General features: G+C 42.0%; 1 protein-coding gene across 1 annotated transcript in view; it reads right to left on the minus strand.

Annotated features, from left to right (window-relative positions):
- Positions 1-20,413, minus strand: part of PPFIA1 (PTPRF interacting protein alpha 1) — a 177,937-nt gene that overhangs the window by 29,303 nt on the left and 128,221 nt on the right. Inside the window, 6 exon segments of the mRNA XM_073604239.1 lie at positions 5,553-5,753; positions 5,836-5,917; positions 12,609-12,702; positions 14,393-14,565; positions 18,416-18,507; positions 18,509-18,562. Coding sequence (XP_073460340.1) covers positions 5,553-5,753; positions 5,836-5,917; positions 12,609-12,702; positions 14,393-14,565; positions 18,416-18,507; positions 18,509-18,562 — 696 coding nt within the window.

Genomic DNA, 20,413 nt, shown 5'->3' on the forward strand with positions numbered 1-20,413 from the left:
TTTCAATAGGGTATTTCAAATGCATGTGCTGTATACATATATAGCATATATTGCAGTAAAGACAAAGCTGTCCAAAAATAACTAGAACCTCTTTTTTAATTGCTGCATGTGCCTGCCGGGGGGGGGTCACTATCAACTGGAAGACACAGGAAGTGACGGGCAATCTCCCTAAATGAGGGGAAATTCCACTTCTGAAAGCGGTCAATGGAACAGGTGTCCCCACTGAAAGATTCCCTACTGTTGGTATAGCTTCAAGTGTAAAATTTTAGATTAATCCTAAAAAAGTTCCCAATCAAACTCAAATCTTTTGAATGGTGACACAGACAACAGTCAAAACTTACCTCAAGTATTAACCCTACCCATCTCGGTCTAAAACTAAAAGTCCTGGCTGTAATAAGATGTTAAAGAAAACTCCTCAGGTGTATCAATGTGTTTAAAAATGTTAAACCCTGTGATGTTGGTTATAATTAAAAATCCTTTAATCAATTTCCGTGCACATCAGGAGCCCCGGGATCCAAGGTGGATAAAATACAAAAGATTTAAACTCCTGTCCAGCTTAAAGTATAAGTAAATCCTCGCCTTGTAAAACAGATTATAAACCCCCCCCCCTTTTTTTGTAAGTGATCACATACTCTGTTGCATAGGGATCTTATAGAGCTAAAGTCTTCCCAGTGAATGGCCGTGCCAGCAGAAGTCTGTTCGTTGGAGGAGAGCAGGCTGAGTTCTCAGCACAGCCAGAAAACGGACCGTGCGGTGCTCTCTCGCCTAGTGTGGTCAGTTAATTGAAAAGCAGAGGGACTGGTAGGAACACCAGGGATTTCACATAAAGGAAGGAATACAAAGACAACAGGATACTTCTTCATACAACTACATGGTACAGCAGGCTCATATCAGGACTAATAATTTCTGGGTTGACATTTTTTTTTAAAGTGCATGCATAGCCAGAATTTTGTTGTTGTTTTGGATAGAGAACAGAAAGGATTAAAAACTCGGTCAATCTATTTTTCCTGTCTGTGTACCATTTATATCCCCCTTCATGTCCTGTCTCTTGGAAAATTAAGCTGACCATACAAAATACAATTTTCTTATGATTTACCTTCAACTCTGTAGTGCAAGAGCCAGCCTGAATACAAATTGAAAGTGTTTAGGTTTGACCTAATTTATATGGTTTTGGTAAATCCAAAAAGAAAACTGTAGAAGAAAATTGTAAAATGTACGGAAAGCCTTAGCAGATGTGGTTTTCACATTGAGTTTGGAGAAGGCAAGACTCCAGTCTTGGTTTGAGCGATTACCATTAAAGAGAGCTCTAACGGTGTAACACATTACACTTATTGTTGAATTTATTATGTTCAAGCTATATGTATAAATGTTATTATGATTGTACAAATGCTACACTTTCGATTTTACAATAAAAAAATGTATTGGAAAAAAAAGAAAGCCTTAGCAGAAACCTTCCAAAGGGGAATTCCCTCTAAGACACTTCTTAAAGCGGAATTCCACCCAAAAATGGAACTTCCGCTTTAAGGGAGGTGACCCCCTGACACGCCACATTTGGCATGTAATTTTTTTTGGGGGGGGGGGGGGAAGCGGATATCCTCTTTTTAGAGGGTCCCAGCTCCCACTTCATCCCGGCGCACAGCGGCACCAGAAGGGAGATCACCTCTCGGCAATCATCTGGGACACGTCACAGGTCCCAGATAATAGCCCGGCCAGTAACGTTGCGTGGCTCGAGCATGCGCAGTGTGTGCCCGGCTGTGAAGCCACAGCTGGGCGCCCACAGTGACTATATACGCGTACAGGTGCAGTCATTTATTAGAACAAAAGAAGAATTTTACACATCTAAAAACACGCTTAGAGCCCATTTACACAGGGACGACTTGTCAGGCGACCTAGTCGCCTGACAAGTCGCCTCCCGTTCTGTACAATGGAACCGTTCTAATCGGAGCGACGCAAGTCGCTCCGACTTAGAAAAAGGTTCCTGTACAACTTTGGGGGCGAAGTCGTTTTGCAAGTCGTCGCGGAAGTCGTTTGCAGGTCGCCTCGCTGAGGCGACCTGCAAGTCGTGTTGCCCCTGTGTGAATGGGGTCTTAGGCCTCATGTACACTGCTGCTGGTAAACGGACATTCAGAGGCAGTTGGATGCTTTTTTCAGCTGCCCCTGAACACATCCAAGGTTATCTTACGTGTACATGTACACAGGTTTGTTTAAGGTCATTTTTAGGCAGTTGCGTTTATGCATGTAAACGCGGCAAAACAGACGTTTTAAACGTGGGTTTTTATCTGTCAAGTTAAATCGTTCATGAGAGGTTGTAAAAACGTCCCATGTACATTAAACCTTAAATGTAAGTACTTTAGGTGGGTACTTTAAACAGGATCTTCTGTTAGCTCTGCCAGCAAGAACCCGTGTTCCACACAGAAAACACGCATATGCCTGTGTGAATGAGCTTCAAGTCCAACAGGCATCAATGGTCATTTGTGCAGAGTGCACAGAAAACAGGATAAGAATATACCTATACTTTGGCAGTACTGTTAGTTTAAACACACTGATGTACCTGACAAGTTCACTTTTGTGAAAAGATCTGTCAGGCTAATGAGATTGCAGCAATCGCCCACTTTTCTCTTTTGTCACAGATCTACAACAGAAGTTCACAGTGAAGTAAACACCAGCTCTAGACAGCAATGACTTCTGCACTTAAAGAGAACCAGTCATGACTGGGCTTACACAAGATTAAAATATTAACTGTACAACTTGTGAAAGACTTGTGCTTTCCCCCTATTTAGGTATAATTGCTCTGTCTGTGCCTGACACTACACTTTAAATTGCCCTGTAGTTGTCTACGCTCATCTTTAAATACACCTGTCAGGAAAATTATTGGTGATACTATTAGGACTGCTGTTTAAAGGTGCAGGCCCCGATGCAGTTTTGTTGATCTTCTGTCTCTGACCAGGAACAAGGTAGATAAGTCTGAATTATTGTCCTAAATGCTTGTGGCATGGACAGCAAAACCAGAATCAAGATAAGTGAGATGGAAGCAATTGAAGGATAAATTCTCCTTTTCCGAAAAAATAATAAATGCACATTTTTTTGCAGGCAAAAACAAAAAAAAGCGTGCATTTATTGTTTTTTGTTGCAGGAGCCTGTAAAGCATTGCACCAACGATCAGCAGATCACTGATGCCATGCAGGTCTCCTGCAGATCTGTCAGTGAATAGGCTTCCTCTTACGAAGAAGCCGATACATGCTGACAGGAAGAATGAATGAACTACCATAGAGCTCACAGTGCCGTGGTAGTTCACTGAAAACTACAAGCCGACAGATGCAAAAGGCTGCCGGACCTTGTAGGGTTTCCAATCACAGAACGATGTGAATGAGTATTGCAGCCTGGTGGGTGGAGACCCATGCGGCCACGTTTTTTTAACTTTGACAGCTAGCGGATGTAGAAGATCCCCCGCTAGCTGGCACAGCGGGGGAGCGGAGAGGTGTGAGGGCAGGTGCATTCATAACATGTTACATCCCGAATATTGGTCTAACATGTAATGAAAGGTGAACTTATCCTTTAACACTATCAGACTTTAAATGGCCTCTGGCTTCCTCACAATTAGGCTCGAGTGTCGTAAAAAGTAATGGGCCTCCCGTTGGGAAAAGGATGTGTGAGCTTTTGAGGAAGAGCAGTGAGAGGTGGCTTTGCTGGCGATTCAACAATAGTCTCTTAATGTTACCCAATGTCTTTCGCAAGCTGTATCTTCTCTTCATACGGGGGTGTGAGATGATCCAATGTGTATACGCTGTAGTAGAGACCATGGTGACTTTATACATTTATGATGGCGCTGCCCAAAATTACATCTTTACTGGCAGGGGGTCATACATACATACCATTAATTAGGTCTTTCAGGTCACCATTCGTGAGCATCCTAAACAATGCCTTTTGGGTATTTTAAGTGACCTTCCCACAGAGGAAGTCTCTAAACAAGCCATAGCTAGGGCTCTTTTCCAGGTCTGCAAACTAATATGAGAATGGAAGTCAAATGATCCCCAACACTGAAAGAATGTATATCCCAAATGGGTAACACCTTAAAGCTTGAACGCTATATTTATCAGCACAGAGGGTGTTCTGGCAAATTTCATAAGTTATGGGCTCCATGATAGGACACCTAGGGCCTAGCTCCGGTGTATCTCATTATGAATCGCCTACTATAGTGTAATTGGTTAGTTATCCTATGTATTTGTCTACTTGGGGTGGTATATGGTATCAAGATCCTCTGGCACTGTTGCTTGCATTTTTTTGCTGGAAGGTATATCATATCTGTTTGATGTATGATGTAGTTGAATCTGTATGCGCGTACGTTTTTTTTTGTGCTCTGGAAACTGTACTGCGTTTCTATTTCTTGATAAAGTTTTTTGGAGAAAAAAAAAAAAAAGTAATGGTGTCTCTAAGACAGCATTATCAATTTATGAGTGAAAACAGATATTCTTGCCCAAGTCCATCCAAGACTGATTTTCTTTAAATAATGCATTTTCTGATTTTCTTTAAATAAAAATGCATTTAAAAAAGGTTGTAATTGCCAATTTTGGAATAAATACCAAAATTGTTTTATTTGCCAATAAAAATAAATAGGACACCACTGTGTGAGGTTTATTTGTACTCTAGACACTTAAAAAAAAAAAAAAAGACTAATGTACTCCAGGAATCAGTTCTCCACAGTAACTATTGCGCAGTCCAGAGCTCACAAAGACCCAAGTACATTGTGCCAGTGAATATCTATGTTAAACAAAACAAGGTCTCAATACCTGTAAGACAGTGACAACAGATGACTGTATTTTTAAACAGTTATTTTTTTTTCTTTAGTCCCCCTGCCAAAATGCTGCCTATCTGCACTGGGGTGAGGACACTGGCACCCTTCACACTACCATAATATCACTGTCATGGCCCTTTTAGTCCTTCACCTCCAAGCAGCTCCAATACATTTGCTCCCTTTATAGGTCTCTAAACAATTCATCTACTGTATAAGCTGATGGGCCTATAGAGGTCTATGTGAAGAGAGTACGCACAGCTGGTGCAAAGAAGATTTTAGCTACTTGGATGCAAAGGACTGAAGGAGATATGGTGGCGATATTACAGTAAATTCACTCTGTGGAGAGGAAGGGTGGGTTAGATTTTGCTAGGATGCCTAGAGAAAAACAAATACATGTATTTTGTATAAAATTACAGTTATCCTGTGTATTATTTAGGATTTGTGTGGTTGCTCCATAATAAGATAGCTGAGCAGGTAAAAACCTGGTAAAATTCGCTCTGGAGGCTTCCATATTATTTGTATAAACAGTAACCAGTATGAAGCAGAGTAGGAGGGAGACTCCGATACCCCAGACAAAAATTTTCAGGGCTTTGGAGATCTGGACTACAGACTATATACTCTCACCACGAAGAAAGCAGGTAAGCGTTCCAATTTAGTATGGTTGGTGATCATCACTGACTTAATTTTAAAACATCCTGTGTTTTGTAAGACAAAAAACGATTTTTTTTTATAACATTGACACAGTTGATCATCTACGTACCGTTCTCGAGGTTGGAGGAGCTGATGGACTGGTTAAGGACATGATCTCCTGGATGGCTAGTCTAAGCTTTAGCCTGTGAAGTGGGTTACTGATACCGATTTCTCTCTGAATTTCAGTGTCTGATAGAGCCGACATTATTGCTCCACTTTTCACATTGGCCCGACAAGCAGCCACGTACCAGGCAGGCATCCCGACCCAAAGCTGGAAGTGTAGTTAAAGAGGTTAGAATCTGTTCTCTGATGAGGTTTACTGAAGTTTATAGGAATATGCAGGAATTACTTACCTCCAACCAGACAACCACAGTTGGACCATCCCACTGTGCAAATGGCAAGCCCTGTCTCCGTGCCTCTTCCAAGAGCTCGTGCCTGCAAATACAGCATTAAAAACCAAAGTGAAAACAATGCACATTGCACATCGCAATAACTGCATATGGTACTCTCTATTAAACGAGGGTAAATAAATTTTAAATGTGACTTACATACGCACACTCACTTTCGATATGCCATATTGACATATGTGATACAATTTTTATTTCTTGGCGAGATTGTGGTATATCACCCTTTTTGTTTAGTGTGAACATTTATAGGTTTTACACACTGATATTCTTTCTAGGGCCACTGCCCTAGGTTGTTTGACACTGTACTAGCGCTACACTTTATTTTGTTTATTATTTTTGCACAATTTGTCTGATTGTAGTGTTGGCTGCTTTCTCCATTTATGCGTGATTGGCGTGGTATTATTTTTCTATTTCTTAAATCATTTTAAAGCTGAATTTTAGCATTTTGTTTGGGATACATTAGTTATGGTGTGTATTCCATTTCTGGAAGGCTATCTGATTTTGTAAAAATCCTTACTTCATAGCTACCAGATATTACCCTGTGCAGCTAACTTCTTGTGCTGTATGGGTTAGCAGCAGCCACCCACCTTTCCCCTTCTGCCCACTCCATCATTCAAAAAGCTTGTACTACTATTCTACCACAATGCATTATGTTCTGTGAAGAGCAGATAAATGACAGGGTGTCCACCGCCCATTCACAGAACACCTTGCAGTCTTGAAAAACAAAAAAAAGGGAGTAGAACAAGGTCTTTTTTTCGTTGCAGATAATGGATTCCAACCAGAAGCAATACGCCCATCATTGAGTTCTTAACAAATGAGGGGTGAAGGCTGTCCAACATCCACAAGAGGCTACATAATATTTAGAGAGATGACACCATCAACTACAGCAATGTGCACAAATATATGAAGTTTAAATTGTGTCATCTCCGTAAACATTTAGTAGCCTTCAGAGCATGTTGGACAGCCTGTATCCTCTTGTCAAGAACCCAATGTTGATTTTGAATGGAATCTATTATTGACCTGCAATGAAAAGAAGAGGAGTTACTATAGAGGAAGAGTTACTCTACCAACATGTGAAGTTTAAACAACTTTTTCAAGTTAAAAAAAAAAGTTATGCCTGCCTTTTGCATTTTCTCTATTCCGAAGAACAGGAACAGGGCTAGGAATTATAGCATGGGGGATCTCAATATGGACTAAGACATAAGATGCCAAGGGCTGACTCCTACCATCAGGTTCCTCTACCTTCTACTAAAATATTAGGTTGAGCTGGACAGACCCTTTAAAAGCAGAACTAAGCAGACTCCTCTATTCTATAAAATTGCATTACAATTAGGGTTGTCCCGATACCGATACTAGTATCGGTACCGATACCAAGCATTTGCCCAAGTACTTGTACTCGGGCAAATGCTCCCGATGCTTCCCCCCGATACCTTGAGAGTCAGCAGTGATCGGAGCGTGGGGGAGTTACAAGCTTCTCCCCCAGCGGCTTTCAGCTGCTTTAGTGAAATCTACACAGCAATGATCGGTGCTTGTAACTCCCCCACATGCGATCACCGCTGACTGTCACCGCATCCTCCATGCCCCCTCCGTTCCGCTGTCCCCCTCCGTTCCGCTGCCCCCCTCCATGTCCTCCTCCTTTCTTTGTGTATGGACAGTCAGCTGACTCTGTCCATTCACATAACTGAAACATTGTAACCTGTGATTACGATGTCTCAGTTTATGAATGGAGAGGAGCCGCTGTCTTCTCTCCATTCATTTTCAGAGCAGCTGAGGCTGCAGAGAAAGGGACTGGGGAATCTCTATCTTTGGTCTCTTTCTCTGTCTCAAGGGGGGGATATCGGGGGTCTATTAAGACCCCTGATATCTCACCAAGGCCCCCCAACAGGGCTGATTAAAAAAAAAAGTATTGCAATAAATAATAATTTAAAAAAATTATTGTAAAAAATAATAAAAATTTAAATGTAAAAAAAAAAAAAAAAAAAAAAAAAAAAAGAGAACACACACAGACAGCGTCCACCCCCTCCCCCCTAAAAGAAAAATAAAGAAAGCATTGTAAAAAAATTTAAAAACAAAAACAAAAAACACCACTGCCACGTGACATTAAACATAAAAGTATCGGTATCGGCGAGTACTTGAAAAAAAGTATCGGTACTTGTACTCAGTCTTAAAAAAGTGGTATCGGGACATCCCTAATTACAATAGCACAGCAGCAACATTACAGGGCAGCAAAGGACTTCTTCCTCATGCAGCATTATGTCACTGCTGCCTAAAGGTGTCCTCTGGTGGCTGTGTAACTTCATTGTTATGTTTTGTAACGTAATAAACAGAGGCGGATTTATAGCATATAGGTGTGCTAATGACAACTATTTGCTGTATGGACAACTACACAACTGCACCCTCTTTTGTTTAGTCCATTAAACACCCAAAACCGAGTCATAATGCGCCTGAATCTATATTTCCTGCTTTATGGACCTAAAGCCACTTTACAAATTAACATGAAATCACGTTTGCTTTAAAAACATATGCTTTTGAAAGGAGAAATATAAATGAAACTGCAGGCAAGTATCGCATAATTGATTAAAGCTATTATGTAAACACCTATGTGTAATTTCCTGATTTTATCAAACAGGCTGCTCACAAGGACAAAAATAAGCTAAAATGCTTAGTTTGAAATACAGAAAGAAGACCCACAAACTTCAGAGGAAACATTATAACACAGCACCCCAAAATAGTAAACACGCCCATCACCTGTTCACAGAATGATGACCACATGCAAGTAGTGCAGTATAGAGGAAACCATCCAAAATGCAGCAAATTATCATACTCACCCCGTTCTAAAACTAGTAACAGATTACGTGGGAAGCAAATAGAGAAAAACAAACACATAACGCTCACAAACCTGTCCCTTATTGTATATTAGCAACAGAATGCTAGGAGCAACAACACTGGAAAAATTGGGTAGGTAAATAAATGCCTGGTAGATATTCGTATATAACTGGGATACAAAGAGCATTGTTTCTCAAGGATGCAGTTGGCACACATATTAATAATATCGCATGACAGCTGGCAAAAAATAAACATTGTGTTCGAGTCAAAGAAAACCCCACATTTGTGCCAGGGGAAGCTGGAGCATGTGCTATGCAGCTTCAAAAACACTACATCAAAGCATTTTCAAAAATTAGCTAGACAAGCAAAATATATCCCGTCATGGTTTTAATATTTTGTCATGGGTGCTATGTTACAACTAAAAGGAAAAATATATTGTTCAAACTGAACACTTCAATAAATAATTTTGGAAAGATCAGAGCCGGAATAAAATCCAAACTGATTCAAGCAATGTATTCATTGTTTTTAATTATTTTTGAATAGGGACAGCATAGGGCTGTGAATGTGCACGCAAGAGGGGAGAGACGAGAGTTGACCTCATCAATATTTTGCAGGGTGGGGAGGGGAGACAATTAGGAAAGCGGACATTAGTGGCTATTTAAATGTTGAGTATCGTCATCAAGAAGGAAGGTGGTTGTTGGAACTGGTTTCTCCTTCATAAAAAGTGTAAGCATTAGTTAGTACTTCTATCTTGTGGTAGAGGTTCAAACTCCCAGAGTTGCATTGTGCAGGCAATACGTTTGCACCCCCACATTTGAGTGGGATTTCCTTTAGGCCCATCTGAGGCAATCACTAAAGGAAACCGAGTAGAAAGAAAATATGAAGGCTGCCATTGCTCTTGCTTGTCTTTAAAAGCAAAGGAATTTAAAAGTATGTAAAAAGTATGGGTTTGTTTTTGTTTTTTTTGGATATTTATACTTTCCTAGGTGGATGCAGTATCAGACCAATGCTGCAGCTGTCCCCTGGCGTCTCTGCACTGAGAACCAAGCCACTGAACATCGCAGATGGCTCGGTTCTCAAAGATCCCCGAGTGGAGAGCTGCTGACTGTCAGCATCTCTCCTCTCTGCTCCTCCACGCTCATTGGAGCGCTGAGCTGTGGAGGGGCTGGGAGCGGTCGTCTCAGCAGCTCACTGAGACTGCCATCAGTCAAGGCAGCTGGCGGATCTAGACTTCGGAAGTCGGGATGACGCGGTGCCTCGACTGATCCTGGTGACGTCAGCGGAGAGTGGACTTCAGATACGCTCTCCGCTGAAAACGGGTGCACTCCTGTGACTCTTAGGAGAAGCCCAGCCTAAAAAGCTCAGGCTGGACTTCTCCTTTAAGTGGTTGTAAAGGCAAAATGTTTATCTTAATGCATTCTATGCATTAAGCTAAAAAAACCTTCTGAGTGCAGCAGCCCCCCTCAACCCCTCCAATACTTACCTGAGCCTCATCTAGATCCAGCAATGTTGCGGCAGTGTCTCGGCTGCCTGCGACTGCCCTCCTTATTGGCTGAGACAGCAGTGCAGTGCCACTGGCTCCCGCTGCTGTCAAAGTCAGTCAGCCAATGAGATGAGAAAGGGGGCGGGGACACGGCTCCAAGTCCGAATGGAGACACAGAGCTGTGACTCGGCTCGGATGCCCCATAGCAATAGAAGGGAGGGGTCAGGAGCACCGAACAAGGACCCGAGAAGAGGAGGATCTGGGCTGCTCTGTGCAAAACCACTATACCAGAGCAGGGAAGTATAACATTTTTTTTTGTGTTAAAAATAACAAAGACTTTACATTTACTTTAAGTCTACGGGCCATTATGGTCTTCCAATAGTTTTGGTAGTTTGTGTCGCCGACTGGAAATTGTCAAGCATATTAGAATCTCTGGACTTCACCCTGAATGTCCTTATTTGCATGGTTGTTCCAAGTTAATGCATCTGAATATTGAAGCCAGACTGTGCTAGAAAACTAGAAATTTAGGCAGGCAGTACAGCAATAGCAGTAGCCATACTTAATGTCAGGCTTTTCTCTTTTTTAAAATATACTCCTAGATGCCAGATAAATGCAGTTTTAAAGGATAAGTTCACCTTCCTTCTGGAACATGTACCACGTTGCCAATCGTGCAGCTGCTCGGCGATCCCTGCACTCTCTGGTGACAGCAGTAAGGGGAGAAATTCCCCGTACTAGCTGTCTCTTTTTGAAAGGACCGCGGCCACTGGGACTGTATGGTCGGCATCTTTTCAGATCCTAGACCAGGGTCTGACACATCACAACTGATCAGTCATACTGTCAGCATTTGGCATAAAACTTTGAAAAAGTACTCCACCTTGAATTTTTCCACATTACGTCATGTTACAACCAAAAACGTAAATGTATTTTATTGGGATTTTATGTGATAGACCAACACAAAGTGACACATAATTGTGAAGTGGAAAGAAACGATAAATGGTTTTCAAACTTTTTACAAATAAATATCTGAAAAGTGTGGCGTGCATTTGTATTCAGCCCCCTTTACTCTGATACCCCCAACTAAAATCTAGTGGAACTAATTGCCTTCAGAAGTCACCTGATTGATAAATAGAGTCCACCTGTGTGTAATTTAATCTATATAAATACAGCTGTTCTGTGAAGCCCTCAGAGGTTTGTTAGAGAACCTTAGAGAACAAACAGCATCTCGAAGGCCAAGGAACACACCAGACAGGTCAGGGATAAAGAAGTTGAGAAGTTTCAAGCAGAGTTAGGTTATAAAAAAAATATCCCAAGCTTTGAACATCTCATGGAGCACTTTTCAATCCATCATCCATCACCCGAAAATGGAAAGAATATGGCACAACTGCAAACCTACCAAGACATGGCTGTCCACCTAATCTGACAGGCCAGGCAAGGAGAGCATTCATCATAGAAGCAGCCAAGAGGCCCATGGTAACTCTGGAGGAGCTGCAGAGATCCACAGCTCAGGTGGGAGAATCTGTCCACAGGACAACTATTACTTTTATGGAAGAGTGGCCCAAAGAAAGCCATTGTTGAAAAAAAAAAGCCATAAGGATTCCCGTTTGTAGTTTGCGAGAAGCCATGTGGGGGACACAGCAAACATGTGGAAGGTGGTGCTCTGGTCAGATGAGACCAAAATTGAACTTTTTTGGCCTAAAAGAAAGACTGACACTGCACATCACCCTGAACACACCACCACCACGAAACATGGTAATGGCAGCATCATGTTGTGGGGATGCTTTTTTTCGACAGGGAAGCTGGTCAGAGTTGATGGGAAGATGGATGGAGCCAAATACAGGGCAATCTTAGAAGAAAACCTGTTCGAGTCTGCAAAAGATTTGACTGGGGTGGAGGTTCACCTTCCAGCAGGACAATGACCCTACACATACAGCCAGAGCTACAATGGAATGGTTTAGATCAAAGCATATTCATGTGTTAGAATGGCCCAGTCAAAGTCCAGACCTAAATCCAATTGAGAATCTGTGGCAAGACTTGAAAATTGCTGTTCACAGATGCTCTCCATCCAATCTGACAGAGCTTTAGCTATTTTACCAAGAAGAATGGGCAAAAATGTCCCTCTCTAGATGTGCAAAGCTGGTAGAGACATCCCCAAAAATATTTGCAGCTGTAATTGCAGAGAAAGGTGGTTCTACAAAAGTATTGACTCAGGGGGGCTGAATACAAATGCACGTCACACTTTTCACATATTTGTAAAAAAAGTTTAAAAAACATTTAATATTTTCCTTTTACTTCACAATTATGTGCCACTTTGTGTTGGTCTATCCCATGAGATAGCAAAAGCTGTAAGCTTCTTTTGGGAAAGGGAATCAAGAGATTTGATGAAGGTCCTCTGTAAATAAATAGGTCTTACTTTTTCTGTAACTTTCTGTTCTTCTCAGTCGGCCCACCTAGCTTTGACAGTCCAAGAGATTCCTGGGATGTACTCTCAAACTCTGGAATGCCACCTAAAGATTAAGCAGAATGGAAACATTTAGGACCACTCACAGTAAGGAGCATGCACTACTAGGCATTAATAACATATTCTTGCATGTGTTTTCACCTTGTTCCAAAGCATGCTGATGTGTAGTGTGTTGCACGTTCCTGGGTGTTTTATGTATTGCTATACTTAAAGTGGAGCTCCACCCAAAAGGTGAAGCTCAGCATGTCTGCACCCGACCCCCCCCCCCCCCCCCCCCCACTGCCACATTTGGCATTTTTTTTTAACCTGGTTTAGAGAGGTACCCGCTCCCATTTCAAGTTAAGATTGCCGCAGCGATCTGAGCTGGAAGTTTGACCCCCTCCTTCTCCCGCAGTCTTCTGGGACATATCACAGGTCCCAGAAGACTATGGGACCATTCACAAGGTGCAGCGTGACTCGCGCATGCACAGTAGGAAACAGGCTGCTAAGCCACGCGGCTTCACTTCCTGTCTCCCCTACTAGAGATTCTGGTGCCTGCACCCAAAGCAGATTGAAGAATGGGCTTCTGTGAGGACATTGCGGGATCCCTGGACAGAAAAGTCAGCGGCTACAGTATCTGTACCTGCTGACTTCTAATTTTTACTTGTAAAAGAACAGAAATACTCGGCTTTCCCGTGTTACTGACCCCCATGAAAAGGGATTCACCACTGAATTTTACTAAGAAACCAGCACTTTCCAGAGTGTTAATCTCCTGGTCTCCTGCACAGGTCAATACTGTGTCCTGTGTGAATGTACCAGCCGCAAAGATGAGCAATTTCTTCTTTTTAAAGATGACATGTTTTGGGATTTAATTTTAACAACAGGCTCAATTTAACCCCTGTTGCACCAACATGCAATTCTACACCCTGCATTTGCAAAATGCCTCCAAATATTTGTGCTAGTCTTTAAATCTACTCCTTAGGAGCACCTTGGATTTGACGCTCATGCAGGATTTGACTTCTCTCCAAGATAGGAATAAGTATTACCTCATCACTGGTTGCATCAGAGGCTCTGACAGTTGTCAGCTAAATGTCAAGGGGGCAGGCTCAGACGAAGGACTAGGTGGGTCTTGATACTGACTTGGGGAGAAGTGGAGGCCCTGTGTATGACCCAGATATAAGATCTAAATGGCTCAAGAAAGACTGATTTGAGCACTAACACAGAATCTAGCAAGCGGCACACCCAACTTAAATGGGTGTAAAGGTAAAGGGTTTTTTACCTAATGCATTCTATGCATTAAGGTAAAAAAACCTTTTAAGTGCAACTCCCCCCGCAGCCCTGCCTAAATATTCACATGAGGCCGATCTAAGTCCAGCACTGTGCAGTAGCTCTTCTCCCCTCTTCTGGCTTGGCTGAGAGCAGCGGGAGCCACTGGCACCTGCTGCTGTCAGTCAAAACCAGTGAGCGGGGCCAAGCCAGACTGTGTCTGAATAGACGCAAACAGTCGGCTCGGGAGTGAGCCCGCACAAATGCCCCCATGGGAAGTGGCTTCCAATGGGGGCAGGGGGTGGAGCCAAGAGCGCTGGAAGAGGACCTGAAAAAAAGAGGATCAAGGCTTCTCTGTGCAAAACCATTGCACAGAGCAGGTAAGTATACCATGTTTTTTATTTTGATTTAAAAACTGTGAACCTTTAATATCACTTTAAAATTAGTCTTGTGTTAAAGGTAGAAGAAACAAAGGCAGATCCACTGCCTACCTGGTCCAAGAGTTTCTTTCCCCATTTGTCCAGGCCGACCCTTCTCTTTTTTGCCAAAAAGTCGACCAATGGATGACTTGATTCCTTTCTTCTTTGGGGCTTTATTGAGTGAATCTTGACTACTGTTACTGCTGCTGGGATTGCTTACTTGACCATCCTGTGAGCCCGTAGAACTATACAAGAAAAATTGAATAAGCAGTATATATTAAGTGTGACTATGCATATAACATTGTAGAGTGTCATGAACCAGTGAAAATATCCAGAGCATGTTAAATTTCATTTTACAAAAAAGGTATTTCAGAGTTGAGTTGAACTTGTTCTTACATACTCATTTTGGTGGGTTATTTTTGTGACCAAGATTTCTTAGCTCATAAATTTCAACTGAAAGATGAAGAGCCAAGAGCTGTGTGAATTGTTATCTAAAAAGAGTCACATGGAGAAGATTTGGGTCTAAAAAAACTCACCCTAAACTTTTTATTTTTAACTTTCGATAGGGGGGATGGGAACAGAAAGAACCCTTTTTTTCCAGGTTATGTGCTGTCTGCGTCCTCATTGCAGAGACTTGCCCTGCTTTACTGTCCTGCTTCAGCAGAAGACAGGCAAATCCAGGAATACAAATCAAGTAACGCTGTACTTCTCAATGCATATTTCTCTTGTTTGAGAACTGCATTTCGGTCACTAGTGGGGAACTGCAAGGGAAAGGCTCCAGTTTAGTTTGCTTGTGGGCTCCATCTTGTACCTCCCCACAGTTGGGTCATTGTTGGCATACAGTAGATGATAGTTTCTGTCCTCTCAGGCCTTAATTGACAGGTAAGGTGCTAAATTTGTCTGACAAATTTGGTTACCTTTATAACCTTTAAATTATTCCTATTAACGTTCTCCATCATCACAGCATAATGTTTACCTATAGTCTGTTCAGTAAATTGGTTTTTCGTTTCCTCCTCTCAGTAAAATGGTGAGACCAACATCTAGAGTTTGGAAACATTTCCACTTCCAAAGCAATTTCTGTTGAGAGCAAAGCTTCAATTTGCAAATATTGTGAGAAGAAATATTCTTTTCCAAATGCTACAAGGATGACAAAACACATCTTTGCATGGCAGAGGTGCCCTAAAGACATTAAAAAATACTTTATGGAATGAAATGATGAGGGCCATAATGAAAGTGTGAGGAGCTTTCCACTCCAGAGTTCTCATTTCAGAAACACTCTTTCTGCTGCTTCTGGATCATCACAAAGTGTTTCTTCACCAGCAGCATCTTCAAGTAAGGACGTGTTACAAAATCCCAAAAATACACAATCTCTTTATTTATAGACAAAATTACACCTGAAAATCAGGAGAAAGTTGATCAAGCTCTTGCAAGAGCAATATATGTTTCTGGATTAGCATTGTCAATAACTGAAAATGCTTATTGGCAGGAAGCTTATAGCTCTAACGAGCAGGGCCCTCTGATTCCTCCTGTATTGATTTGTATTGTAATACAGAATACTGTCTGCCCTCATGTTGCAAAGCGCTGCGCAAACTGTTGGCGCTATATAAATCCTGTTTAATAATAAATAATAATAAATTATTACATGGGGAGGGTTACCTGTTCTCAAATATAGTTGAAATTTGCTTAACATATACAGTCTTTTTTATTCCATTTGTAATAAAAAATACAATTTTAAAAACCAAGTTGTTTATTTGCTGAATAAGCTGTACTTTTATTTCAAGCATAACACTTTTATATACACTGAATTTCATATCCCCAGTGTCACAAAATTACTTTTAAATTTGTAAAACTACTGCACACTGAGTTTTTTTTTAATTTTCCAAAAATTAGAATTTTTACAGAAAAAAAGTTTTTTTTTTTTCCCCATGGCTTTAACCGCTTGCCGCCCGAGTAACATCATAGGTCGTCGCAGACTTTGAGCGGTGATTTAGCTACAGGCATCATTCGTCTTTTAGAGCCGGCGATTACCTTCACCATAAGAATGATCATAGCGGCTGTTCAGCCACTTAATCCTTCTTATAGGCGGCGAGAGGGGACGTCACCATCACCCCCCCCCCCCCCGGTGCTTCTCCTGGCTCACCCCTGCCATCAGAGATCCGGAGAAGGAACAGACCGGCCCCGGATGCTGACTATAGAGATTTCCCATGGGCCAGATGGTTCCCGGAGTCTCTATGATCGTTCAGAGGCTGGGCGTGATGTTATGACGTCACGCCCGGCCTCTGCATTTAAAAAAATGCCCCCGCCTTTTTTTTTTTTGATTACAGGCTTCCCAGGCTAGAGGTGAGATGTGGGGACTTATTGACCCCATATCTCACTGTAAAGAGGACCTGTCAAGCACTATTCCTATTACAAGGGATGTTTACATTCCTTGTAATAGGAATAAAAGTGACCAAAAAAAAAAAAAGAATAAAATTTAAAAGAGTGTCAAAATAGAAAAAAAAAATTTTTTATATAAAATTTAAAGCGTTCCTGTCCCCGCAGAAGCGAACGCACGCGTAAGTCGCACCCACATGTGTAAACGGCATTCAAACCACACGTGAGGTATCGCAGCAAACGTTAGAGAGAGAGCAATAATTCTAGCACTAGACCTTCTCTAACTCAAAACCTGTAAAAAAAAATTTAAAAGCCTCGCCTATGGGGATTTTTAAGTACCGAAGTTTGGCGCCATTCCATGAGCGTGTGCAAATTTGAAGCGTGACATGTTAGGTATCTATTTACTCTGTGTAATTTCTTATTATACTAAAAAATTGGGCTAATTTTACTGTTTTTTTTTTTTTTTTTTTGTATGCATGAAACTGTTTTCCCCAAAAAAAAAAGGGGGGGGGGGGGGGGGCGTTTGAAAAATTGCTGCACAAATACCGTGCGAGATGAAAAGTTGCAACGACCGCCATCTTATCCTCTAGGGTGCCTGCTAAAAAAGCATATATAATTTTGGGGGTTCTGTGTACTTTTGTAGCAAAAAAATTATGGATTTTTACATGTAGGAGAGAAATGTCAGAATTGGCCTGGGTGGCAAGTAGTTAAAGTTTCCAAACATTTTATCTATTTCACACTGAAAAAAAAATTGGAAAAAAATACTCAAGTCAATTACAAACCAAAAAAAAAAAAAAAATAGTATTAAAAAAGGTAAAAATAAAAAAGTTCCAGTACAATTTTAACCCACAAACCCTTACCTGCTGTCCCTTATGACAGCTGGGTTCTCCACGATCCACATTGTTCCCCAAAACTTCCTAGTTGTAGGAGAGAAGTAAGCGAGTTGCTCCTGCAGATGTCTGTCAGGAGCTGAGAAGAAGGAGCATAACCATGGCTTGCTGGGCACTGTGCATTTCAAAGGACACACAGAGCTACAGTCAGGCACGAGCATACATGGGTGACTCCTTTGCAACTGGCTAGGCAAAGGAAATGCACACAAAAATAATGGGCAAGGCTGAGTTTCAGGCACCACATGTGCATACAAGAAAGGTGAAAGTTTCAAGGAAGCCGACTACACATTATATACAAGCCAGTCTTCCCTGAACTAAAATTAGAATAATTGGGTTTAGTTTATTTATTTATTTATTTTTTTTGAGAGAGCAAGAGCTGGTATTTTTACAGTACATCAAATCAGTTCCCATGACCTGACATCACTGCATCATAAAGCACAAGAGTTACATTTCATTTCAACAAAACTGCTGAATCTGCATCTTGGGGGGGGGGGGGGGGGGGCAAGTATTCGTTATGACAAAGTTTTTAACTGTATAAACAAGCTTGCCAACATTAAAACAGATTTGCATACCGCCTGAAGTGGAAGTGCTTACCCAGTCTGTCCTCACTGTACACTGAGCTGCGCATGCGCAAGCTCTCTGTAAAATTTCAGCAATGCCGAGATGACTAACTCCCATGCATGCACGGGAGTGAAGTCATCTTGGCATGGCCAATGAAAATGGTCAGGGATCAATACCCGGAAGCTGATGGGCTGAAGAGCTCAGCAGGGAGCTCCGGGACCTCGCAGAGCTGGAGAGAAGGTGAGTGTAGTTCTTCTTTAAGGTTACCTACTTTCTAATGTCTCGGATGTCCTCGTGGCTCATGGTGTGCAATGCTCCTTTATGAACTGAGCTTAGTCGCAAAGATCTGGGCGAGGAAGGAGGGGGAAGTCTCGCACCGTATCGTAGTCTTGTCATCTCGGGAATCAGTACCTGGAGGCTGGACAGGGCAAGATATGAATTAGGCACAACATACACTATTCTCCTAACTGCATCAAAAACAAAAACAATACAGCTCAATGAAAGGACATTAAAAGCTGAATATCAAGCAAAAAAACAAAAAAAGGTAAGACCCCCCAAATTAAGATAAAAGATACACAACTTAAAGTTACAAAAAAATAAAATAAAAAATTGTACACACTGGTAACCTGCATTTAGGAAAGCCAAAACCAGTGTTGGAGACTCTGTTTTACCTATTCGTTTCCGCAATAGATTGTGCCCTGCTGTCGCTAAGAAATTTTCAATCTGACCCATGACCCTCCCCCCTTGGGAAGGGCAGGGGAAGCCTGCCGAGAGAAGACAACGATAATTGCTATTGGCCATTTGCTATAGCAGCCACTAGCGATAATCGGAAGTAAAAGCCGGCATGCTGGTTGTACCCAAGTTGATCAATCAACTTGGTGTATTCAGCCTGCCCATGCATGGTTCAAACCTCAGCCGACTCCTGCTAAACCGACCAAGATTCGAACTGTGTATGGCCTTGCCTTAGAATGCAGCATGTCCTATCGAGGTACATTTGAACTGCACAGGACCACTACAGACCCTGTAAGGATCTCGGCCATGTTGTCAGGATCTCCCCAGCTGAGAGCCCAAGGCCCAGTACACACAATGAGAAAATCGGATGAAAACAACTGCAATCTGAAAGATCATTAGATAACCCAATTGTTAGTACACCGCTTCTGACATTCGATCACAACCGTTCAGACGAAAGTTTCCGAAGGAACACGAGTACAAATCTTTCTCGTTTGGTAACTGAACGAACAATTTTCGTGTAATTAGGCTCTGTTTCCACTAGTGCGACTTTTCATGCGACTTGGGACTGAAAAGTCGCATGACAAATTGTTTCCCATGATTTCCAATGAGTACCGTTCATATCTGTGCGACTTCAAGTCGCAGCGACTTCAAAGTAGTCCCTGCACTACTTTGGTCCCACTTTGATGCGACTTGAGGTCCATAGATACAGGCATTGCTTCAAATCGCGGTAAAAAGTCGCGGTAAAATCGCGGTAAAAAATCGCGGCAAAATCGCGCGACTTTGGGGACGCACTAGTGGAAACATAGCCTTAGTGTGGTATTCGTATAAAACATATGCAGTCAACAAGTCTGCGCATAGTCAGAAACGAGAGACTCGAAGAAAAGGGTAGCGAAAACAATTATCGCCTACAACGAAAAATTTTCTTAAACGCAAAAAATCATAGTTTGCATTTTCTGACAAATATTCTGTTATGTAGATAGCCCTGAGGAATAATATTAATCTTGTTTTGTTTTGAGAAGAGGGATCACACGTACCTTACATCACTTCTGATTATACACTAGAACGTAGCTATGGACACAGGACGTTGTATCCTGCCGTACGAGAATTTTTGTACCTTTACCAAGCCCCCCATTTTCGAAATATGAGACTAGGATGCAACCCCCCCCCCCCCCCCCCCCCCAAAAAAAAAAGCACAATCGTTTGTTTGATTCTCTCATCGCGTGTCCTCGGATTAAGCCAACCGTTCCCACCACCTCTCCAGCCCAATCCTCCAGTGGTTCTCACAACCATCCTAATAAAGTTTCATGCTTTTGTCATCCATGACCGACAGTCACTGCACTCTGCTCAGAGTGGATAAGCACTGAGCGATCACCAGTCACGTGATTGCTCAGTTCTTGGGCTTAAAGCCGGTGGGGGACAGCTGCAGCATCACACTATTGCCGTGTACACACGACTGGACTTTTCGAACGAACTGGTTCGCAGGAACTGGTCCGCAGGAACAAATCCATCGGACAATCCGACCGTGTGTGGGCTTCAT

This window comes from Aquarana catesbeiana, linkage group LG11 (genome assembly GCF_042186555.1).
Source record: "Aquarana catesbeiana isolate 2022-GZ linkage group LG11, ASM4218655v1, whole genome shotgun sequence".
In the NCBI taxonomy this organism is placed as follows: Eukaryota; Metazoa; Chordata; class Amphibia; order Anura; family Ranidae; genus Aquarana; species Aquarana catesbeiana.